Raw genomic sequence first — 22267 nt, 5'->3', positions numbered from 1 at the left:
CAACCTCATTCCCTCTTCAGAAGTATCTTATCAGCAGTTGATGTTCCTATCACTGTGTCCGAGGGGCACCGTGACCTCTTCAAAGCCTGCACGGAGAGGGGTGACGATCAGAGAAGTTCAAGGTGCCTGTGGCAGGGCAGGCCCCGGGCAGGAAGAGTGCCCCTTCCCAGGCAAGCCAGCGGCAGCACTAGACCGCGGAGAGCTGCGCTCGGAGGGGCAAGCTGCAAACAGAGCGCACCTCCACAGATTTCCTCGCGGAGTACTTTGTCGGACACAACAAGAGGTGAGGGACATTCACTGACTGCAGGGGGAAAAAAAAAAAAAAAGAAGAACGTACAACGAAACACTTCGGAATGTGCACTTCAGGAATGTAAAGACCGAAGCGATTGCGAATACGAATTATTGTAGGGACAGAACAAGGCCGGAGGGGTCCGCAAAGCCCCGGGCGGGGGTCGTTTCCTCGGGGCCGGGGCGCCCCGCGGCGGCGGGGCGGGACGGGATGAGACGGGACCCGCCCGGGGAGGTGCCACTCGCATTTCCTCGGCGTCCCGCGGGGGCGGTCGCGGGTAGGAGTCGTTCCCTGGCGGGGCGGAGGCAGCGGGGAAGCGGCAGCGGGGGCAAGGATGACCCAGCGCCGGGAGCCGCTGGACCAGGAGCTGGAGGCCCTCGGGTAAGCGGAGCTCGTGGGGGGAAGAGGGGAGTCCCAGCACGAAGGACGTCCTAAATGACCGTCCTGCGGTGGTGTCGGGTGACCCGACGGGAGCTGAGGGAGTGGGAGCTGCTGGTTCTTTGCTGCTGGGTTTTGGTGGTGCCGCGCCACTCGATGGGAGCTGGCAAGCAGGGAGCTGCTGGTTCTCGCTGCTGGGTTTTGGTAATGAAGTGAGTGATAAGGAAACGTGAGGTTTGGCTCAACGAGCCCGACAAAGAGCTCTGGGCATGGTGTGCGGTCCCTTGGAGGAGCCCAGTGCCTCGGCCCTGTGGCAGGTGGGAAAGGCTGGAAGTCCACAGGTGAGTGGGAGGGATAGATAATAGGAAAAACCAGAGCGCAGGCAGGCGTTTCGAATCCAGTGGAGAGTTTGCGTCAGTTTCCCCCAGAGAATCTCTGTGATGTTGAAATCTCCTATGCTGGGAAGAGTCCAGATTGTGCCGTGCCACTTTCCCACGATTCAAGGGAGCACCAAACCCAGAGCTTGGACTCAGAGCTGCTGCCCTCCCAGTGCCCTCCCTTCGGCTGCCTCCCTGTGGTTTGGTCTGGGCCCTGGAGCAGAGGGCTGCTGTCCCAGCCACCATGCCGGCTGCTCCTCGCTGGGCCCTGGGAGGCAGCAGGCTTCCCAAAGGTGCCGTAATTCGCAGCCATTATGAGGAGGACATCACGCTCAGTGAAAAGCGAAAAACCCCAGGAGCGAAAAGGAATGCTGAAGGCTGCGATAGACTGTCCCTGTCCGATGTGACACACCCATTTCGCCTGTCAGTTAGTTTTGGTTTTCACAGGAGAAAGGCAGCGTTGCCGTGGGTAAGAAGAAACACGGGCTGGAGGAGCAGCACAGATGGGTGCAGGGAAGATAGGATCAGTGGCAGCAAAGCAAAAGGGAGGCAAAGCAGAAGAAAGGCCAGTGATGATTCTGACAAAGCAAAAAGGCTCTGGTGTCACCTCTGCATTCAAAAAGAATAGATGAAAAAAGGAAAGGTGTTTTGCTTCCTGAGTACTTGCGAATTAGGGCAAACTCATTGCGTGTTTTTATGATTAATTCACTTAGAGAAGAAATTGGAGTGCAACAAAATTAATTGAAATTACCATCTCCACACTGCTGATATTTTCCCATAATTAGAAGAACCTTTAAAAGAAATGCCTGTTCATGGAAGCATCTAACAAGTATGATATTAAGTCACTTTGAAGTGGTATCCAGGGTGGCCATTATATACTTTTTCTTTGCATCTGCAAGGCTATGCTCATCCTAAAATAATATCTTCAGGGAAAAAGGAAAAAAAAATAGTTGCAGCTGTTGTGGGAAGCCTTATTCCCAATCACCAGACTTTTATTCATTTACACTATTTGGTCTGAGCTGATAACATACAGGTAACACCTGCCTAGTAATGGCCTCACTCATTGGCGAGGAGTTCGTCCTCTTGTAGAACTGCAGCTTGAGGTGGTACCTAATGTGGTGTCCATAAGGAGAGGGTACAGATGGGAGTGATACAAATATGCATTTTTAAAGCGGTAGCTTCTTTATTTTATTTCCACTTCAATGAAAAACCTAAACTTTTCACCCTACCACAGAACACTAAACACCTCCTTCAGAGGAGTCCATTGAGTTAAATGCACTAAAGGCGCAATGCCAGGCAAAGAGTCCCTTCAAATTATTAAACAAGGTCTTTTCTTTTCAGCTAGTACTAAAGTAACTTTTTTTTTTTGTCTTTTTTCTAAAGAGGAAAAAGAAGTCCTCACACAGCAAGCATTTTTGTAGCCTAGTCTAAAAGGTCTCTTAATGCAAATACTTCTTCAGCTGTGAGAAGTAGGCATGTCACTCTCCAGACCATAAAACTGAGTTTTCAGTCATCACAAGGGTTTTCCAACCTAAACTTAGTTCCTGACACTATCACAGTGCTGAGTTCCCCTGGCACCCAACATAGTATCTGACACAAGTGAGACCCAGTTTGGTGAGGAACATGTCATTGCCATAGTAAAGACCAACAGAGACAGCAGTCATTCAAATGAGGAGCAGCTTTGAAATTTGGGTACCTTTGTTGGGGGGGTGGAAGTTGAAGCAGGTTATTTTAGAGCTTCTGCTTTATGGTGCAAAAATCAAAGAAGTTGGCTAAGGTTTGAAGAAGTGTAAAATGAGTACTTTTGCTTTCCTTTTCAAGAAAGGAGGCTGAGTACTGGGATATGCTCATAGTTTACAAGGTTAGCTGCTTATCAAAATGGAAAGTTGTCAGCAATGTAATGAAAATTCAGCTTACAGTCAGTTTCATTGTCAGGATGTGCATACAGGTGACCTAATGCCTAATGAAAAGGGAGATCAAAATCAAAACACATTGTTAAAAACTTGTTGTCTCGTTCATTAACTTTGTCCCTGAATGTACTAAAATGTCTAAAAGGGAACACTGAAGTTTGTCAAAAGAGACATAAACATCTTGGCTTAAGGGAAAAGGAAAATGACACTGGGATTCTTCTTTGAAGGTCTCTTTGGTTACTCCTGTAGTCAACCCTTTTATCACTTGCAGTTCTTGCTGTTACAGCTGAAAGGACAGCCTTTATATGCAGTGTGAAGCTCCTGTAAGTGATCACGTACTATGTGAGTCTGGGGAATTCCACATTTCAGTTCACATTATTTGCGCAAGAGATGAGAATGTGGAATATCCCGTCATCCGAGTAATTCCAGGCTGATCTGGTAGAGCAGTTTCCATCCCAGTACAGCATAGTTTGGGTGATACTGTTTGCGTGTTAGAGGTGAAAGGAATGGGACGAGAGGAAATAAGTTTTTGTAGCCTTTTTCCTTTTGTAGCCTGAGCTTTCTTTGTAACCCCTTGCAGCAGAGTTTCTACGCTCCTCTGGGTTTGACAATACTGTGACAGACAATATTTGTAAGTCTGAACAATACATTTCATGCTTAGTTTTCATAACAGAAGAGAAATTGAGCCACAGGCCTAGATCAGGTGAAAACCAGAATGAAGGCAGTTGAAAGAAGGGGGAGAGAAAATGGAAGCGAAAAGCAGAAGCTGAACTAGTGAAAGTCTACAGTTAGAAGGCAGGAACTTTAAGGCTGGACACACTGATGTTATTTCCTTTTATTTCTATTTTAAAATTATTTTTCCTATGTAATAACATCCTTGTATTCCAACAAAGTGCTTTACTTAGGCACGTGATTAAGTGTTTTGGTGTGACACATTGAAAGGATGTCTAATAAATACCAATTTTGGTTTCCTGCCATCTATAACTTCTGTCTTAGCATTCTTGCCCTCTTGTAGGTTCTCTAGAGCTCTGTCAACTCATGTACCATTAAAAACCTTGCCAAAACTTTACTTTTACTGACGTGAGGTACCCCCTTGCAACTTTCAGATGGCAGGCAATGCTTCTAGGGTTTGATGTTAGGAAAACAAGTTTAAGAAAAACCCAAAACAACTTAACTTGACAGATTATATCTGGAAGTTGCTGAAATCCAGAATGCCAAAAATAGAGAACTAGTGAGTCAGTTTTGTAGAGTCATTTTTGGACTACAGGCATGTGAAGAGCATTGAATCCAGTCAGAGGAGATACGTCAGTGCCCTCCTGTGCACTCCATCAAGGAGTACTAGGTACCACTCCTTTAACCTAAGAATGGAATACATTTTGAACCTAGTATATGGTTTCAAAGTGTAAGCAAATTCAACTCCTTGTGGAAGAAGATATTTTTTAGTAAAAAAAAAAGATGCAAAACTTGCCATCATCTACTACGGCAACAAACAAACAAACAACAACAACAACAACAACAAAACACCCCAAACAACAAAAAACTCCAACCAACCAACTCAGGGTAAATAACTGCTATGAATAATACTGGAGTGAAGTCCTACTGCAAGCACATCTGGACCATTCTTGTTACCCTTCAGAAGTGGCTGAGACATGAGTTAGATTTTTTGTGTTTCTGCCTGGGTCCTTCAAGGTGCTTTCCACAGGGATGGTCACCCACTGAGGAGCACCATATGCAGTAGGGGAGGGGGTTTCTGGGAAGGAGCAGAGAATTCACAGAGATGAATACCCAGAATCTCCTTCTTGCTTCGGAGAAGGAGCTTTAAATGGCCTGACTTTTTATGAAAGCAAGCCTAACGTGCACACACTTTCTAACTCTATCCAGGCTATAACCACCTGAGAACATAATCTGATAAGCACACAAAAACTAAGTGTGACCTCTGCCTACTGCATTTATCTTATAGCTGGGCATACCTCAGAGTTATCACTCCAGACACTAAAACCAAATGGCAGAACTTCTAGATGTTCTTTCTTCTGGTGCTACTATCTTTCATTTTTATGAGGAAGAAAAGCGAGTGTTTGTACTGGGTGTTACTCAGTTTGCACATAGAAATGGCTGAGAAGAGAGTTAGTTATCCAAGTCTCTCAACATTCATTCTTGCATGAACCAGTGTTTGTGCTCCTTGTGTGTTCTGTTACTGTTAAAAAGTTAATCCACCTGATGCCAGCTACAAGGTTATTCACTAGCCTCTATTGACACAGGCATTAACGTTTTGCAAGGTGTCCATATGGCTTCTTCAAAAATAGCATTACCAGAATCAACAGATCCCATACCTAGGGGCTCTCTGGTCTGCAGGGACATAGAAATAAAGTTTCATTAACATTTTTCATTGAAACAACTTGGGTTGTTAAGGAACAAATGAACACTTGGAAGATGGTGTTCTAACCCAAAGAGGGAGCTTCCCACGTCAAACAGTGTTGTAACATATTTGTGATCATCACCTCAGAGTAGGTAGTTCCAGTCACTGTATGAACTACACAGAGATCATAATGCAAGAACAGATTTTAACATGAGTGCATCCTATTTTGGAGTTTTGAGGACGAGCATAGTTACGGTGATATGGCTGCCAGCTTACTCCCCAGGGGAACCCCACTGATGGGCGGATCTTTAGGGCAAGGCTGTGTGCTCTGATGCATTTTGGCTCTCTGGGGCACTGGGCGTCTCATTTCTTTCTCCTTTTCTTATCAGCCATGTTGGTAAAGTCCTTCCTACACTGTCACCAATGTGCTCGGAGCTAAAGAATAGGCTAATTTTTGAAAATGCTTTTTTTCTCGAAGATTAACAAAGGTAATCTCACTAGGTGTGCATGCCCATCCCAAGATGTGCTTTCACTGACCCAGCAGACTCTTCTATTTCGAAGAGCAGGAAGAATAATATGGTCATTCAACAACACAACAAACGTGCTTATATGTATGGGATTAAGAGATTTAATGTCGTTTGGGACAAAGTTAAAGTAACCAGAATGGATAAATGACAGCAGTTACAAACTCTGAGACTGAGATTGCTAGTCAAATCGTGGAGAAGTAACCCCCAAAAGATAAGGATGTGGATTTTTTTAATTGGAGAAATGAAATGATTAGAAAAGAAAAACCTCTATATATCAGACAGGAGAGTATGCACAGCCGAGGGTATGCACAGCCAAGGGTAGCCAGCAGAAGTGGCTTGAAAGCAGGAAAGGACTTTCATCTATCTTTCTGCTTGTGTTTCTTCTGAGAAATCTGAATCAGGAACCTCACACAATCTTTACACTGCTGATGATTTTCAGTCTGATGAATGTCCAAGTACAGAGCATATTTCTGAATTTTTTTTTGTAGTGAATACAGGAATCTATAAAGAAGAATTTTGGAAGGAGCTTCAGAAACAGGAGCTTCAGAAACAGGAGCTGCAAGATGTGCAGCATGGTTCAAAATCAAAGACTGAAGCCAAGCTTTTTGAAGGACTTTCTAGGGGCTTCAAACAGATGGGTGTTTGTAAAGTGTTTTGATTTCCTCATTTTAAGAAGGCAAGAAGGTAGATTCAGTATTGTCTTTTCTATCAAGAGTTTCCTGTTCCAGGTATCACTCTGACCCAAATCTTTGTTTGCAAAGCCTAGCCATGAAAAAAAGAATCACTCTGAAGACAACCAAAATTTAAGCTAAAGGTTACTGCCTCTTACAGTGTTTTGTCAGATCATCCATGTCTGCCATCTTGATTTGCCTGCAAATTTCAAAGAACTGCTTAAAAGATTTTTTTTTTCTGAATTAGATAAAAAGGATTCCCCCTCTGACAAATACTTAAATTTACCTCAAGTATACCTAGTAGTGTCTCACAACAGAACTGTTTGGGTTTATTTTTAGTCCTGCTTATTTCTATTTGTATCACCAGGCAGGCTTGATTGGGAGAGCAAACTGTTTGCACAGGTGTGTATTTGTTTACCTTCCTGGGGTCTGTGGTGCAAATTCTGAATTTTCCACAGCATTTCAAAATATTACCTATGCCTGTGCAATTGCAACGAGTTTTGTGTGACCATTTTCACAGTGGAATATCCACATAACGCAGTTGAACCATCTGTGACAGTCAGGAAGTAAAAAAAACCCAAAATATGTAAACCAGTCCCTTTGACACTAAGATCTGCGGTACTGCCTCCCATCCACTTCTACTTTTTAAACTGAGCAAGAGGAACACAGTAACATTTGAGGGATTTTTGTCTGAGACAGCATATTTAGGCAAGATGAGCAGTGGAACATTGTCAGCAAAACTGCACTTTCAAACAATATTATATTCCCAATTAAGTGGGTGGGGTTTTGTTGTTGGCTTTTGGTTAGTTTATTTATTTTTATTTGCATAGTGGTAAAATTTTGTTAGTCACTGGCCTTTTATGTTTAAAGAGAGTGTGGATTTAAACATAGCACTTTTTAAACACATTTGAAACATAGCATTTTTTAAACCCTAATTAGGATCTTAGAAAAAGGCATTTCTGGAAATGAGGTAACAGCACACTTATGAGCAAGGTCAAACTAAATTCACCTCCTTCATGCAAGTGACCACTTACAGATTCTGTCAAAGTATGCTTCTTTTGCACAGAAGTGAGAGAAGTGGTGTTATGAAATCCCACCCGAAACAGTGTTACCTTCCCAGCTGTAGGTCCAGCCAAGCGTGCATGCTGATATGATCCTCTTCACATCAGGGCAGATCTGACCTTTGACTGTTACTTACTTGGGCAGTTAATCCCAAAGCGGATTTTGGCTGACAGGTGTTTCAGAAGATGACACTTTGATCTTTAAATATTCATTATATTATTCTACTGTGTAGATGGCCCACGAACCACAATCTAGAGCCAAAGCAGCAATACCCTGTCAGTATTGAGTTTCACATGGATCTTGTCTTCCACTGGGTTAATGGTCTGGACTCTCTTATAAAGCAATTTATCAGCCAGCTGGCCTTTCAGCTAGGCAGCTGTCCAAATTCAGAGTTAAGGCTTTGTGTGAGATGACAAGTTTAGTGGCAATTTGGGAAGAACAGCTAAGGAGAAGGAGTATACAATTGCACCCGTGTTCAGTTTAAAGACTGCCACGATACAAATTCTGAACAGTGCTGTGATGACATTTCTGCTTTCAGTGAGACTGTATTTCTCTGGCTGAAACAGTAACAGACTTTGACCCCAGTGCTACAGGCACATACAGTTTAAAAGAAGGGAAAGGAGACCTGTCACCACTCCACTCACAGACATAGGAAGTTTGCTGCCTGCATCCAAGTGCCTTGGATGTAGTATCCCTCCCTCTAGGCTCTAGTGGGTATATATAGCTATTGTTAATATCTGCAGGTTAATAACCTTGTATAGCTGTGGCACTTTTTTGTGTTCAGTCTGAGGTTCATTTCTAAGGAGATCCTTGGCTGTTGAAAGAAATTGGGTGTTTCTACTGTGGAACATTAAAATTAAATGGAATGAAAATGAATGAAAAGAAAGCCATAAACTACATTTCCTGGACTTCTTTGTAGGAGTCTTTTTTTTTTTTTTTTTTATTCCTCTGAATTCCTTGCAGAATTTTTCACATAGAAAAACGAAGTTTATTTTCACTAAAGTTAAATTGAAGCAGGTGTTAAGATGTTTTCCTCCATTTTTCAGACCTTGCATGGCCAAGTGGCAACAATGATGAGATTTCTTAATTTCCACTGAAATTTTGTCAGTTAATTTTGAACCCTGTAATTCTAAGCTTAGGCAAGCATCTTTAATTGCAGATCTTAGTAGTGCAGATCTGTTGTGGGAAACACAGAGTTTGTGAGGAGTTTAAGTGCTGCCTGTTTGCCCCAGAAGAGGAAGTGTACCAAAGCATATAGATATGTCAGGAAGTACAGATTCTGAAAATAGATGAAGGATTCTGTATGCCCCCCCAAAATTGCTTTCACCTTGTCAGCACAGACCTGGGGGTAACTTGTTACTCAAACAAGTAGAATTTGCAGGGTTCGTCAGAATCAAACTGTCAGCTGTTTGTACACAACTTCGCATTAACAAAAAATAGTTCTCTGAGCATGTCGAAAGGCGGCTGCTGAAAGGGGAATGGATCTGTGTAACCTGTGAGTCGGGTGCTAACTCAAAATTGTAGCAGCGTTGTTGCCGTCCTTCCTCTTTCTGTAACCCTGCTCCAAAAAGCAGCAGCAGCAGCTGTCATTTAAGGGCTGAGAGAATGATGCTTTAACCCTTTGTGTCTTCCCAGGTGGTACCACGATAATCTCACCCGGCACGCAGCAGAAGCGCTGCTGCTTTCCAACGGGCAGGATGGCAGCTATCTTTTGAGGAAGAGTAATGAAAGGGAAGATTTGTACTCCCTCTCCGTAAGGTAGGATATGGACAGAGTGAATTAATCTAATGCTGCACTTCCACGTCTGTGTGAATCTCTCGTGCACTGAAATGACCTACAGGTTTTTTTCCTAGGGCTCGGACTATTTTGAAGTATATTCCTAATGGTGTAATCCCACTGATCAATGTTTTGTTAGAGGAAAACAAACAATTGATTGGATTTGACAGTTGCTCTCATTTTTCCAAATTGTAAAGTAATTTTATTGGTAGAAAACATCCATTCTATGGATTGGCTGTAGATTTTCAGTCTGCATGATAAAAATCTGTGTGGCAGTTACAAGAGCTTAAGAGACAGCTGATGGGAGTAGAGAAGTTTTATGATGAAGATAGTGGCAAACATACCATCTAACAGGTGCTAGCTTCACTAGTTTCTGAATCACTGAATAGGAACCACCATCTGAAGGATGTTCCAGTGTTTGACTGGATGGTTTTACTCCTCTGTTGTGGGCTAAGGTTCAGCTTTAGCCAGTAGCGCATGACTGACTTAGACAGTATTTTGGAGGTGACAAATGTCAGGCTCTTGAAGTCAACTACAGCAATTTACATGAGTTTAGGACACTACAAATCACATTTAAAGACTCTCCCAAGAAGGAGAGAAGCCACAGTATTTTAGAGGCAACACAAAGGACGTATGCATTAGAGACACAAGTTGGTCCCTGCATATCAACTGAGAGGAGGTAACCAACCCTAAATACATTCTTAGCCTTTAGCAAGTGTATCAGCAGCCGCAGAGTAAAATTTTAAGCTACTGCGTTCAAGCTCATTTCTGCCTCAAACTGAGCCTCTGAACGATTGGTGGCCACAGCTCAGCTGAATCACAGTAGCTTTTTAAGCTAAAGCCACTTTGAACAGTGCAATGATGCTGATTATTTACAATCCTGATAGGAACACAGCATATGCCCTTGAGATTGTGGCTTTCTGCATCTGCAGTACCACGAGCTGTTACAATTCGGAAGTGCAGTTTGGACATACCCTGTTCCCCAGCAAAGGCAACTATGAGCTGTTTCACCCCTTTCTGGCAGAAGGTCAGGAGCAAGTGTGCCTATACATACACTGTTGAAATTATTACCACTACAGACAGCTATTTATGCAAGGAAGCTTTGGGGGTGCCCGACAGATCTGAAGGTGATGTTACAAAATGAGTATTTGGAGTGGCAATGACTGAATTGAGGGCAAGTGTTAGGGAAAAGAATAGTGGCATTTGTAAGTAATAGCTTTCCTTAAAAAAAAAAAAAAAGATAATATAAAATGAATCGTCTCTTTTGTCAATACTTTTTGACTTTAAAATGTAACTAAGCATTATTTGAGATCATCTACCTCAGACAATCAAAAATATACAACTAAGCTAGTTTTAAAGGGCACTCAGGAATCAACTTATTGTAATAAAACGAAATTTAAATAGTTGGTCATTTAATAGGAAAAAAAAGTGTTAGTTAATGAAAATAAATTTGCTGCTTTAACAAATTGTAGCCTTAAAAGACCTAGAAAAGTCTACTTCAGGCCCATTCCAACCTCTTGTTCAGCTCTGGCTATATTAAAAAGAGTTACTTGCTGCATTACCATGTGAACTGAATAGCCCAATCTGGAGTTTGATAATTTATTCTGTTACATCAGTTTTTGGTGGTACTGCTCCCTTAATACTGATTTTGGTTTTAAAATGCTTAAATTATTTTCTATGTTTTTTTAATTTTACCTTTTCCTTTCAATTTTCTAACTAATATTAAAACTTAAATTTAAAATAAATAATTCAGTTTTGTTCTGATCCATTTTTGTGGAAAGGATAAATTTAGCAATTCTAGCTGTCATTTTATTTCTCTCCTAAAATGTCTTCTGTAGCTTTTACTTTACCTTTTGCCTCTGCCTCATGAGGAACTTCGGTCATTATTATAGTTTTGGATTTTCTTAAAGGAAAAACTGCTTAGACATCCCTTGAGGGGTTTATTGACAGCTGTAGGAAGAGAGAGATCGTGTATTACCCGAAATCTGCTCCCCCAGTTAAATTAGCCAATTTGAAAAGGAAGCAGGAAGCAGCGTAGAAGTTGCTCTCATTGCAACATTATATTTCTTATGAAATTAGAGGAAAAGACAGAAAATCCTGTCATTGCAGCAGAGTTACAGCAGCTCTGTGCTGGTGAGGAGCATTTGCACTTGGCTTGTTGCAGGCGTTGTGCCCCAGCTGACTGTAGCACAAAAATGTTGGAGGCCAATAGAGGCACGCTCTACAATATCATGAATACTGTTCAGAGATAAATATTTAGGTACCTAGTGATTGAAATCATGATCTTCAGTGGAAGTGGCAATAAACAATGAAAAAGACACTATAAATCCCTTTCTTCACTCTATTTTCAATATAATTTTTATAAGTTTTTACTTGGACAAAGTTTACTCCAAACTATTTCGACTGCTAGTAACATTAACAAAAGTAACTTTTTCACTGGAGAAATACTTTCATTAAGTGCTTCACTTTCTTTTGTGTCAAAATAATTGCCCATCCGGGAAGTGAGGCCTTTCACACTTCTCAAATACCATCAGGTTTCACAAACAAATGCTGTTACTTCCTCTCCAGCCAAAGGACCCTGGTCCACGTTTGATAGTGCCCATCACAGAGGAACCATTCATCCAAACAGAAACAAAGCAAATTGTAAAGCCTTAGGTATTTAAAAGTAGGTTATCAAACCCCTGTTTGGGTGCCAAAAGGAGACAGCTTATTTTTGAAAGAGAAGGAGGAGACATTTTAAATGAGATTGGGATGCTTCCTGAAAAGTAAGACATGTCCCAAGTAATATCAAGACTAAAGCCAGTAAGTGAAGGAATATCATCCTACTTAGGCAGAAGGCTTGAAATCTCTTTTGTGAGTCTTTTTACTGATGCAAGAGTTAAAGTAAGGGTTAAGTCACTTGGCCTTTCTAGGCTTTCATCATCTCATTTCTGTAAAGCAGCAATTCAAATCTGATTCTTGGATGTGCTGAGTATTAGCAGGGACAGTAATGGCAGTAGTATTACTGCTAGGACAGTGAATGTCAGCCTGTGCCCTGGGCCAGATTTCCTGTAGTGAAAGCTGCTATTTAAGGATTGTGTATCCCAAAAGCCTCTGGCATTTATGCCTTGACAAATATTCCTTTTTTATTTTAGGGGAAAAGATTCTGTGAAACACTTCCATGTTGAACATACAGGAACTTCATTCAAATTTGGGTTTAATGAATTTTCTAGCTTGAAGGAATTGGTCATGCATTTTGCCAATCAGCCTTTAATTGGAAGTGAAACAGGTAAGGAGAGCCATATGTTTGTATGAATACATTTGTAGTCATGCTTCAAACAGATTTAAGTACAAGGAGCTTCCAATGTGATAGCAAGTAGATCTACTGCTGAAGTGTTCCTGTTCATAAATTCACATTTGTATTACCCTCAGGTATCTAAAAAGTTCCCCTTCAAAAAAAATCAAGTACTCTGAAGATAAACCACATATAAGTTTACTGGGTTTTTGCTAACCAGGGCTGTGAGCTGCTTTTAATTACTCAGAGGAGGAAGTGTTTCAAAATGCACCTGTACAGGGAGGAAACATTCTCAAAAAGGGCAAAACCAAAGCAGGGCGTTCAGTGAGCAAATAAACACTCATCTATGAATTTGAAATCCCCTTATAAGAATAAATGGAAAAGGGACTTGAAATTGTTTACGTTCACTACTCTTCATCTAAGGAAGAAGTCTGCAGTGTCATGTTCCTCTTTCCTGTAGGGAATGTGGCCTGAACCAGCTCTCCTGTTCTATCTACAGTGCATTAGCCTGCTGATGCCATGTGCCATCACAGTGATTTGTCTTGCTTTTAAAAGAGAAAAGGCACAGGATTCTTTAACAGACAGTGTGATGCCTGAATTAAAGTTCAGAAGATTAAACTTGATTCCTACAAGTGAGCCGAGCATGATCAGACTAGAACCCCTGGAGAAACAGATGTGTAATATCATAATAATACCAGTTTTAGGTTTTTCTTCAAACCTAAGAGTTGAAGATGTGTCGTTACAACATAGTGCCAAAAACTTCAGTATCCTCTGTAGAAAGTGCATGCAAATAACTCAGAGTAGTACTAGTTATATATGCAAGAGACCAATTAAATGACAGTTGGCACATGCCATAACTGTAATATGTCACACATGCACTCTTTTAATGCAAACATTAAATTCAAGGGTTGCTTTGCAAATTCCTTCCCCCAAGAAAAGTGCAGTTGTACACTCAATAAGGCACTAGTATCTTTCAAAGCATTCTCTTTTTAAATCACTTTGAAGAGTGGTTTGAACGCAGGGCTCCTACTTGTATCCTCTGTGCCAGTAAGCTATTTTTCCTGTGAAATCAGATATGCATCAACAGGCCCAACTCTGTAAAGATTTCAGATGACATACAAAACTTGTATTGACCCATTCCTCATTCCTTCACTGCACATATTACAGACATTAGTAAGCAAGGACTTGGTGATATGTGATCTCTGTGGATGGCATCAACACTGCTGAATGATGGGCTCATTTGTCACTTCAGGGCTTCCTAATCAGATTCTGCTGGCTCTGTGAAACCTCCAAGTTGGGTGTGCTACAGAATGAAAAAAAATATAAACTTGGACATCACATTAAGAAACATTCCACCTTACCTTACTATGGATAACAGTAGAGAAGAAGGGAGTGTTAGCACTCAGGCAATGTTCCTTCAGATGCAGGTGTCAAAGTTCTCCTGGATGGTAACCAGTTTCTGTCAAAAAGGGGGTAGGTGCTCATCAGTGTCAACTCTAAGCCATGCCTCAGTGTGGCAGAATGTCTGTCCCAACACAGAGTCACACAGCAGATTGGCAGAAGGACCAGAAAGGGAGTCTGATTTAGTAGGGAACACTTCCTTTCAGTGAAAAGCAGCAAGTGACCTTTAGCTCAGACATTAGTAGAAAGTAGCTGGACCAGTTTTTCTTATTCCCTGTTATACTTGCAAACAATTTTCTATAGAAACACTGTGAGATCAGGAATGAAAGAGTAAAGCAAGACAGCATTTTTCGTCTTCTCCTTGTTTTGAACAGGGACAGAGACACATGAGATAGGATGTGTGATGGTTTCCACTATCTTCCACTTAAGTTTATCTGAGGGGAGCTAGTTTTGTGTCTGAAGAGGCTCACCAGACTCTCTTTGATCAGTACTTTAACAAACAGGCCTACACCCACGCAAAGTGGTCCATGGATTGCAGTGGTTCTTTCGTATTGGGACAGCTGCAGGTTTGTGCTTCAAGCCCAACCTTGCCTGTATTACAGCTTCATTTGCCACCTTCTACTTCTTGAAGTGCAATGGGTACGTTTCCTTCTAAACTACAGATAACTATAAGGAGTGTGGGGCTACTATGTTTTTTGAGATGGTTTATTGAACAGGCAAGATAGATCTTCATTCAAAGTAACAAGGTCAACATGTTATTCTTACCTGTTTGCGTCATTTATGAGCTTTTAACTAATGATTTTGAAAACGTGTAATAACTTCATAATTATCCAGACCAAAAAGCCAAAGTAATTTAAAGCTAACATCTCTAACAATGAGACTAACTTCATTCTTCCTTAGAAATAGATACCATGCACAAACATGCAAGAAGAATCTTGCTACAGTGCAGCTTTTACTAGTTCTTATGTATAGTCACTTGATGATTCTGTACAAGTATCTTTTGTGGAGGAAGAAAAAGCCACAGAGAACTTACTCAGAAATAAATACTGTATAAAATGTTAAATTAGTCCTTCCAGTTCTGCAACGGGGCTTTTTATCCGTGGTGGACAGATGACGGTACTCTGATTCTATGCAACAGCTTAAGAGTAGTTTCTGCAGAGTGGTGATGGGTGTATTCTCAATTTTATTTCAAATGGTAAAGCATTATTTTTCTGCAAGACCAGAGAGACATAAACTAATTTTGACTTTCACTTATGGCAAGTTGCATATATCACATTTGCATACACCCTCTGTGCCTCTGAATATATTTCAGTTGGTTACTTCAAATATAAGTTTTTCCACTTCACTTTTTAGCCTTTCTCATTACAAAATTACTAAGTTACTCATTCACTTGTAGGTTTCAATTTCAAGTTCTTACCAATTCTAGCATCTCTCCTCTTTAAGACCTCTTTACAGCATAAAATGCAAATGGAGCAGCACTTGGTATGCTGTGACATGATTTTTAAAGAATGAAGTTAGATTGCATAGCAGTTACTATTTTAAGCAAATTCTTCCCTATTTTCAATAGTGTAATAAATTCACTATTGAGAATGCAGCTTTTTTTTTTTTTTTTTTTTTTTTTTTTTTTTTTTTTTTTTTTTTTGGGGGGGGGGAGCACATGCAATGAATGTGACCTTATTTGGAGAACAAAGAATGGCCATAATCAAACCATTTAACTGGAAAGAGTTACAGTAAAAACAGTTAAAGGTGATGGTAACATGGGCTTATTTGTAGGAAGTCTGTATTTGAAGCTCCAACAGATTAAGTGGTTTAAGCAGCAAGTAGTGGGTTGTTGGCAAAAACAATGACTGTTACGGCCTCCTATCCTGTTTAGCATCCTTCCTACCCACCCAGCCAGCCTCCTTTGCAAGAAGGGAATTTAATGGATCAGGTGATCCCTGCAAGCATTAGTAAGCTCAAAATTTTGAAAATGGACCGTATATTTACAGTTTTCACAGCTGCCTTTATAATTTTAGGAAAAGGTAAAGTTAACTATTCCACAAACAGTTAGCTACTGACAAATATTTTTTCAAATGGTCCCGCCAGATGAATTACTCCTGATCTTTTTCTCTCCAGGAACCTTAATTGTGTTGAAGCATCCCTACCCACGGCAAGTGGAAGAACCTTCCATATATGAGTCTGTCCGAGTTCACACTGCAATGCAGACGGGAAGGACGGAAAGTGATCTTGTTCCAAATGCTCCCTCAGTAAGTTGTGTTCTGGTGGGGGGGGGTGCTTCTGGCCTGACTGTAGCATGATTGCTGGAGGGAGCTATGGAGTAAGACCAGTAATTCATCCCTTTATGGGTTTGTAAATGCAGGAAGTCTTTGCCAACCAAGGCAAAAACAAACAAAGACTTGCTAAGTATGGTCCCGTGACAAATAAAGCCTTTTGTAATTGTTGTCACTGATATCTTCAGTGTCACTGGGAAAACATTATCTGCAGCTGACCTAACTGAGTCTGACCATCCAAACAAAGAATATGTGAAAGACTGTCATTCTCCTGTTATCTTCCTTTTAGCATGCCATCTTAGCAGTAACATTATCGTGAATTAAAAACACACACACAAAAAAAATCATCATATCCATTTGGGCTACTCATTCTGACATCTGAGACTCACTTGGAGAGTAATTAGAGGTTCTAAATCCTCTGTAACTCATATCTAAGTGAGACAGGTGGTTTCTCCAGAACAGTTTGCTCAGAAGAGAGAGGAAGGTATTTTAATTATATACTATGTTTTTTTGAGAAAAAGAGGAAGAGTTACATTAGTATGGGTTAATGAAGTTGATAAAAGAACCACTTCTGATGTGTCTCACAACCAACCCTTCATGGCCAAGTTACACTTTAATCTCCAAAGAAGCTTGACTTCCACATACCACAAATAAAAAGACAATAGTTTTTCAAGAACAAGTACCAACTTTGCAGGAATTTGATTCTTACAGTCTCGCAGGTCCCTACGCAGAATTTCAGGATCTGAGAAGCCATAAGGTCCAAGTGCCATTCATGATACTAGAGAAACAGTTCAAAAATAATTTTTTTTTCAAAAAGCACATTGAACATAACAGGTTTTTCCTCTCGAGCATGTGGTTGTTTGAGAGAAGAGAATGCCACAGTAAAACATCACTTTCCATTGTTTGCTTTTGAGGAGCAATTTCTGTGGATAATTTCCCTGTCATTTAAACCCCATGTGCTTTGGGTTGCAACATGTAGTGAGTTAGAAACATCTAAATTTACTAAATAAACTATAACTGCATCTATTTTGCTGTGCTTGGTTTGAAAGATGCAGGCCAGTGGGTTGCTGAGGAAGGTACGGTCTAGGATGTTGCCTTCAGAGCCAGCACAGGTCCATGTTCACCCTAGCAGAGAATCCAGCTGTCTGAGGGGAGCATTGGAGTGAGGACAAGGCAAGTGGCCACAGGGAGTTTCCCAAAGAACAGGCTACTCTTCCATTTCCTGGATGTAGGCAAAGAGGGGAATGTGGGAAATGTAGCTCAATCTCTAACCTCGATCCTTTTCCTTGTTACTTCACAGCTTGGTACAAAAGAAGGATATTTGGTAAAACAAGGCAAAATAGTTAAGGTAAGGAAAACTCTCACTGCTGTCTTCCACTCTGATCAGCCACAGAACCTCCAGACAATGTGGAGCTGAAATAGCTCCATCTGCATTCCCCTGCAGAGATGAACAATCTGTGTTGTGACCAACAACAGAGCATGACTGTAAAACAGAGCAAGTCAACAGCTTTAAAATATTTTTCTTTCCTAAGAAGCAATAGACTAAATTCTCCCAAGGCAGTTACCATCCATTCTTGATCTTTCAGAACTGGAAGACAAGGTGGTTTACACTGCATAGGAATGAACTTAAGTATTTCAAAGACCAGACAGTAAGTACCAAACACCAGTTTTACTCTTTAAACCTCTACACACGCATCTGGAGCCTCCTTGTATCTCTGGCTTCTCGCATCTGTATCACAGCTTCCCAAGCTAAAGCTTCTCATACTGTCAGAGGGGTCAGACTTTTCAAGTAAAGTCAGAATTTTGCTGATGACTTCAACAAGAGAAGGTAAGTTTTACATCTGGAAAACATTTACTGTGTTCTGTCAGTCTTAGCTACTAGATAGGGTTGTTGTGTAAGTGGTTTTTTTCATAGAATCACAGAATGGTTTGGCTCAGAAGGGACCTCAAAGATCATCTCCTTCCAACCATAAGCAGGGACACCTTCCACTAGACCAGGGTGCTCAAAGTCCCATCCAGCTTGGCCTCAAACATACTGTTGGGTTGCTTTGTTAAGAGGATTTTAAGCTACCAGCGTTACACAGCTTTTATTGGTGGCTTAGACACACAACCTAACAGATGCTGTGCTATCCAAATAGTTCTAAAAATACTAGTAGTATATTTTGCATTTATTTATTTTGTCCTATTCTTTCAAGTGGTCTTACAGTATACGTAGAAAACCTTTCATTAAAAAATTCCATCTGACAAAGATTAACCTGCAGCATCTGGGAAAAACATTGTGCCCTTACAGTTGCTGCTCCCTTTCTATCTTAACCTAAGTAAAGATAAGAAACACCTCTAGAGTTTCTTTGCCCTTACAGTGCCTCCAGTTCAGGTTCCTTCATAAACACAGCCAAACTGTTTATCTCTGCACCTCTGCCAAGACTTGTTTCAAGTCTCTAACAGATATTTGTGCAACAGCAGACACAACTGCCTTCTCTCACCAAACATTACAATTTATAAAACAGTTATGTTTTTGCACGGCTTTCCATCGGTTTTCATTTTAGTTCAAGCTGACTTGAATTAGGTTTGCAGGATAACATTTCAAGAGTAACTTAGCAGGCAAGAAGGTGTCTTTGTCAGGAGTATGGCCTCCTTCCTGGCAGCAGGTCTGGTGTCTCCTGGCACTCCTATTGTTGCTGTGGGGTTGCAGATACCTACAGGTGAGCAGCTTGCAGCTGGCCCTAGGATGGCATTTGGTAGCACACCACAGCACAAGTGGCTTCCCTCTAGTGAAGCTTATAACTACGAGCCACTGAGCCAACAACAAAATGTAAGGAAAGAAGAGAAAGGAACAGACACCTCCATACACCTGATGAAGGACCATGGGAACAGCTAAGGGTGTTGAGGCAGAAAGCAAGATGGTTTTCTGCTTAAGCTGCCTCTTCTGAGGTCTCAACAGTGTGAAGCTGAAACAAATCAAGGAAAAACTCTCACACGTAGGGAGAACGAAACTCTTAAGGGAGAGGGATTGCAGTTATACACAGTCTATGTCCCTGCCTCTGTGCACTCGTGGTCTTGTCCAAAGAAACTAATATGTGTGAATATATATATGCATACACATGCACACACCGCTCAGGCAGCCAGACCCATCACTTCTGTTGCAAACACTAGCTCTGCTTCTGCATTTTTCCTTATCCAGCTACATCCTTTTAAGGCACTTAGGAATTAATTAAATCTCTAACAGCTGGGTAGGTCTCAAGACCTACATCCACCCCTTTGTAAACCTTAGTTGGAAGGGATACCAGATTTGCTGCTGTGTCAATTACATTATAAGGCATCAGCCAAATCTTCAGTAGTCTTCATCTAGCTCAAACATTCCTGAACTAGAGATCTCCTCTGGTTTTTGTCCAGATCTGAACTCTCCTGGGTTTTTTATATTTAGATCAATTCATATGATAATACTGATGCTACATTTGTTTCTATTGTATCTATGCCTGGAAAAATCTAGTAAAGGTCTAGATGCTCTGAAGATGAACTGAGATAGCCTTATCTTCTCTTTTCATGTGTTCCCATTTTAAAAACATTTTATTTTCAAGGCCACAGAACCAATTCGGGCACTTGACTTAACTGAATGCTCAGCTGTGCAATTTGACTATTCCCAGGAAAGAGTCAATTGTTTCTGGTAAGCTGCAGTACTTTGTTCATCTTGCTGGGAAGGTCAAAATAGAAAGGGAAGTTAGAAATGTAAACACTGGGTGCTTCTGAAAGGCCCCTTATTGGTTGTGACCTTGCTCATCCTCTAAGCCATGAGTCTCTTTCTGTCAGCCAACCTCTGTCAGTCCTGCATGGCTTTGCCAAATTACTGCTGGCACAAGGTGGGCCTCTGTGTAGTGGGCATTCCTTTTTTTAATTCTGTGAGCCTATATAACCATCTCCTAGACCCATGGATCTTGGGTTCAGACATTGCTACAGGTCACATGGTAACCACTTCTGTGCCCAGGCGAGGGTCTTTTATCCCTATGGACCCGGGACAGCATCTCCCTGAGCTGTAAATGACTGTCAGCCATTCTTGGTTATCCTCCCTCCTGGTGACTGAGCAGGAGCACAGACTTCCTGCCTGGCTCTGTCTGACCAGGTGTTGGTGCAGGCCAGCTGGGCTCAGTTTTAGGAAGAACTCCCAGTTGTTCTAGCAATCTAAGAAAGTTCTGTTTGCTTACAGTTTAGTGTTCCCACTGAGGACATACTACCTGTGTGCAAAAACTGGAATAGAAGCCGATGAGTGGATTAAAATACTGCGATGGAAACTGGTAAGGGATGTGCAGTGTTACATGGCAGGATGGCTCAGGCAGCAGCACCCTTGGTACTGCCATCATAAACCCCGCAGTACTGTAGCACCCAAGTACTACACTTCTCATCACCTGCAAGAGGGGAATACATTTGTTCTGGCTTCCAGGCCAGCTAGACTGGAAATACATACTTTTCACATAATCACAGAATCAGCTAGGTTGGAAAAGTTCTCTGAGATCACTGAGTCCAACCTGTGACAGATTGCCACCTCGTCAACTAGACTACGGCACTGACTGCAACATCCAGTCTCTTATTTAATACCTCCAGGGATGGTGCCTGGCCACCTCCCTGGGCAGTCCATTCCAATATCTTATCAGCCTTTCTGTGAAGAAATTCCTCCTAATGTCCAACCTAAACCTCCTCTGGTGCAGCTTGAGGCCATTTCTTCTTGTCTGTCACTAGTTGCCTGGGAGAAGAGGCCAACCCCCACCTTTCCACAGCCTCCTTTCAGGTATTTGTAGAGAGCAGTAAGGTCTCCCCAGAGCCTCCTTTTCTCCAGGCTGAACACCCCCAGCTCCCTCAGCTGCTCCTCATAAGACTTGTGCTCCAGACCCTTCACGAGCTCCGTTACCCTTCTCTGCTGGGCTCACTCCAGCACCTCAGTGATCTCCCTGAATAGAAGGGCCCAGAACTGAACACAGCACTTGAGGTGTGGCCTCACCAGCGCTGAGTACAGGGGGAAGTACCAAGTACAGGGGCACATTGTATGTGCCTGCAAACCCACTTCCACATTTTCAGGATGCAACTTTTAATATGCACTGCCACTAGGGAGAAAAAATTACTTCCATCTTTAAGGATGTCATTATGTGGTCGGTAAACATTATGGACCCTCAGCGCAGACCACACACATTAAGTCATGAAGGAAGCAATGAGAAGACAATGTCAAGGCTTGAAAGCACTGCTTCCTAAGAGATATCAGTAATTGGGTTGGTCATACTCACCCACATCCACACGCATGCCGGCAAAAAAGTAACAGATTGTCTTTCTGTTCCAGTCACAAATACGGAAGCAGCTGGAGGAGCGCAACGCCACCCTCAGTTCCTAGCTGTGCCGCCAGCACTGCTCCATTGGCAGGAATTGCCCCCCTGCCACGGGAAAGCAGTGCTTACTAAAAGACAGTTTCACATGCCATGGTGGGTGTGTGCCTTCACCCAGCTCTGCACACAAAGGATCCCCACAGCTGAGTGCTCCCGGGCTGCGGAGTCACGCACGGAGACTGCTGCAAAACCAGTGTTGGTTTGAGATGGTGTATGCCTGTAATGCACTTAATTCAAACACCTGTTAACTAATCACAGAAGTGGTCACTGTTGAAAACTTCTGTGGTTATTCAGAGAACTCTTGGTAATTTATTGGAAGCTCCATTGCAGCTAACCATCAGCGTCACGTTCTGTAACCTTGAGCCTGTTCTAAATATTTAAAACAAGTCATTCCTGCAAACATTAAATATCTCTTTTTTAGTACCTGTTTAGGCGTTAAACCTAAAGAAAAATGACAGGGGTAATTACATTTTTGTAAATAGTATCTATGTGGTAATCCAGAGAATATTTCAAGGCCCTTTTCAAAGTGACGGATGATTAACACTTAGTTCTGGTCGGGTATGTTTTTACATGGTTTAGATTTATACCACAGCGATGGCTAAAAGTGAAT

At 41.7% G+C, this 22267-nt stretch overlaps 1 protein-coding gene across 1 annotated transcript; it reads left to right on the top strand.

The window, feature by feature from the left end:
* Positions 1-623: 623 nt before the first annotated feature.
* DAPP1 (dual adaptor of phosphotyrosine and 3-phosphoinositides 1) lies at positions 624-21763 on the top strand. Its single transcript, XM_027894448.1, has 9 exons — positions 624-670; positions 9206-9328; positions 12481-12614; positions 16137-16267; positions 17592-17639; positions 17878-17940; positions 19870-19955; positions 20493-20580; positions 21615-21763. Exons 1-9 carry the CDS (start codon positions 624-626, stop codon positions 21663-21665), a joined length of 771 nt encoding a protein of 256 aa, XP_027750249.1. The 3' UTR covers positions 21666-21763.
* Positions 21764-22267: the final 504 nt, after the last annotated feature.

The sequence above is a fragment of the Empidonax traillii genome, unplaced genomic scaffold (genome assembly GCF_003031625.1).
Source record: "Empidonax traillii isolate 1590-97213 ecotype Southwest subspecies unplaced genomic scaffold, ASM303162v1 scaffold427:size767076, whole genome shotgun sequence".
Lineage (NCBI taxonomy): Eukaryota > Metazoa > Chordata > Aves > Passeriformes > Tyrannidae > Empidonax > Empidonax traillii.
This window is presented reverse-complemented; position numbering and strand designations above follow the sequence as displayed.